This window comes from Berghia stephanieae, chromosome 11 (assembly GCF_034508935.2).
Source record: "Berghia stephanieae isolate SIO BIC M18660-M18661 chromosome 11, UCSD_Bste_1.3, whole genome shotgun sequence".
NCBI classification, from domain to species: Eukaryota; Metazoa; Mollusca; class Gastropoda; order Nudibranchia; family Aeolidiidae; genus Berghia; species Berghia stephanieae.
The window spans coordinates 7,168,217-7,170,716 of record NC_088370.1 but is presented as its reverse complement, the minus strand read 5'-3'; the positions used below and the strand labels follow the sequence as shown (position 1 = coordinate 7,170,716).

The following is a 2,500-nucleotide window of genomic DNA, read 5'->3' as shown; positions in this document are numbered from 1 at the left end:
GAATCAGAAGAAAATGACCTACATATGCTACAGTTGTAAATACAAAAGAAAGAGAAAAAAAAAACTTAAAGAAAAGACTTACTCAAATTATAAATAAGAGGCGGTATATTCCATTTCTCAGTTTTAATTTATTCTTTTAAATTCTGTAATCCATTTTTAAAAGATGGATGCGTTGCCAGGCACCAAATCAAACAATATAGCCACGCCACTGGGTGATTGTCCTTTAAGTTTATCACTTATGAGCTAAAAAATCATGACTGAGGTCTTTAATTGATATTGTCCGTTTAACGCTGTAGAAACCGGGATAAACTCCAACTCTAATGGCCCTGCCTTGTGACTGATGCCTTATAGTTTTATCATAGTGAAGACTGAGAAGAGAGAGATGAGATGAGGTTAGAGAGAGGTGTGAAGGAGAAGAGGGAAGAGACGAGAAGGGGGGAGAGAAAGAGACAGACGGAGAGGAGAGAGGAGAGAGAGAGAGAGAGAGAGAGAGAGAGAGAGAGAGAGAGAGAGAGAGAGAGAGAGAGAGAGAGAGAGGGGGAGAGAGAGAGAGAGAGAGGGGGGGGGGAGAGAGAGAGAGAGAGAGAGAGAAGGGGGGGAGAAGAGAGAGAGAGAGAAGAGAGAGGGAGAGAGAGAGAGAGAGAGAGAGGGAGGGGGGGAGGGGGGAGAGGGAGAAGAGAGAGAGAGAGAAAGAGAAGAGATAGAGAGAGATAGAAGAGAGAGATAGAGAGAGAGAGAGAGAGAGAGAGAGAGAGAGAGAGAGAGAGAGAGAGAGAGAGAGAGAGAGAGAGAGAGAGAAAGCGCGACAGGAACAAAGTTCGGATTTTAAAACAAAAGGGTGGAAGAAATCTGTTATTCTACCCTTCGAACGATTCTGATTTCTGTTATTTCTGTTTGATAAAATCCTATCTATATATATATGCATCTATGTATCCATCCATCTATCCATTCAGCGGCGTGACGTCATTACAGCATATGATGGTGTCAAGATCAGAGATTTGAAAAAAAAAAAACAAAAAACAAAAACAAACTTCCACTAGCTACAAAATGAATGAAGATGACGTCATTCGTGTTGCTGTTGGTCAGAGACCCATTGTACAGCGCTTTGAGCACGTTCAGTGGATATTGTGCTATACGAAAAAAGCTCAAGTTTAAATAAATTAATTTATCATATTCATTTATAATTATTATCTTTTATCTATTAACATGCCAAAAAAATAATTCGTCAAAATACAGTTTATAACCAATTTAAATAAAATTAAATAAAACCCATGCAATGGACGAGGACGCGTGGGTGACCTAAATTGTGATTTTGACCCATTCGCACGAGTCGACTAACATAATCGTTAACTCTGTAATAACGACTGACCACCTACCGGATCGATGACCAGTTTACGTCCAAAATCGGTCACTCTGAACCTTGGGTTGTTCCCCTTGATTTGGTGGTTGCTGGAATTCATCCATTCTATCGTTACTTCCGGTCTGGGCAAATGAAAACAATGAAATTAAAAATAAAAGAAAAAAGAAATAAGAAAAAGAAAGAAAAAAGCAGTCCTTAAGAGCCATTAGACGCATGTAGCAGGAGTTTATCCCGGTTTCTATAGCGTGGTATGAACAATAGCATTTGCTTACTACCCTTTGTATAGGCAGTTAGTCAATCGTAAAATACTTTCCATCAGATCAAGCAGACCCAGCGTCCCATCGCTGCTGGGTGGACAAGAGGTAGAGTGGGTGGGGAGGGGTCAGAAGAAAACAAAATAATCGTTGCACCCGGGATAGATCCCAGGCATGGACTACACACTAATGTGTAACGAATACAATAGCCTTAACCATACCGCTCAAGACCCGGGTGACACGGCCAGTACTGTAGTTACGTCATGATCCCAGGTGATGTCGAGATGTCTTTCTGACAACCCCCCCCCCCCCCCGCCACCCCCGTCCACCCATCAGTGATTGGGTAGCTGGATCTAATTGATCTAGCGGAAAGTGCTTTGAAATAGACTAGTGTCCTAGCCAAAGGGTAGTAAGCGATTGCTATTGACTGTTTCATGCTTCAGAAACCGGGATAAACTCCGACTCCACGGGTCAAATGGTGCGGAAGGACCACTTTAAACAATAAAATTAAGAATATAATTTTGGATAATTTATTTGTTCAGTTTTTGTAATTCACATTTTGTCAAACCAATCTCCAAATTTCCACTATCTATAAATAGTATGCGCTTGGCTAAGAAACGCACAACATTGCCATCCGGAAGTATAACGGACCAACAAACAAAACTATGTGTAACCTTGAACGTTTATCGTCTGGTTAATAGAGCTTAGTGAAAATTACTCATAAACACGGATGGGAAAAAACAATCACAAAGACATGAGTGACATCAACTTCATTTTATCTATAGATAGTTCGAAGTTGACGTCACTCAGGTCTTTGTTATTCTTTAATTAAAAACTAAACTGTAACCAGACTATAAAATTCCATGGTTACACACAGTTTTGTGTG

General features: G+C 40.4%; 1 protein-coding gene across 1 annotated transcript in view; it reads right to left on the bottom strand.

Annotated features, from left to right (window-relative positions):
- Positions 1 to 2,500, bottom strand: part of LOC144956317 (contactin rig-6-like) — a 49,760-nt gene that overhangs the window by 16,614 nt on the left and 30,646 nt on the right. Inside the window, exon 10 of the mRNA XM_078886817.1 lies at positions 1,377 to 1,482. Within this exon, the coding sequence (XP_078742943.1) occupies positions 1,377 to 1,482 (106 nt within the window). The remainder of the gene's footprint in view (positions 1 to 1,376; positions 1,483 to 2,500) is intronic.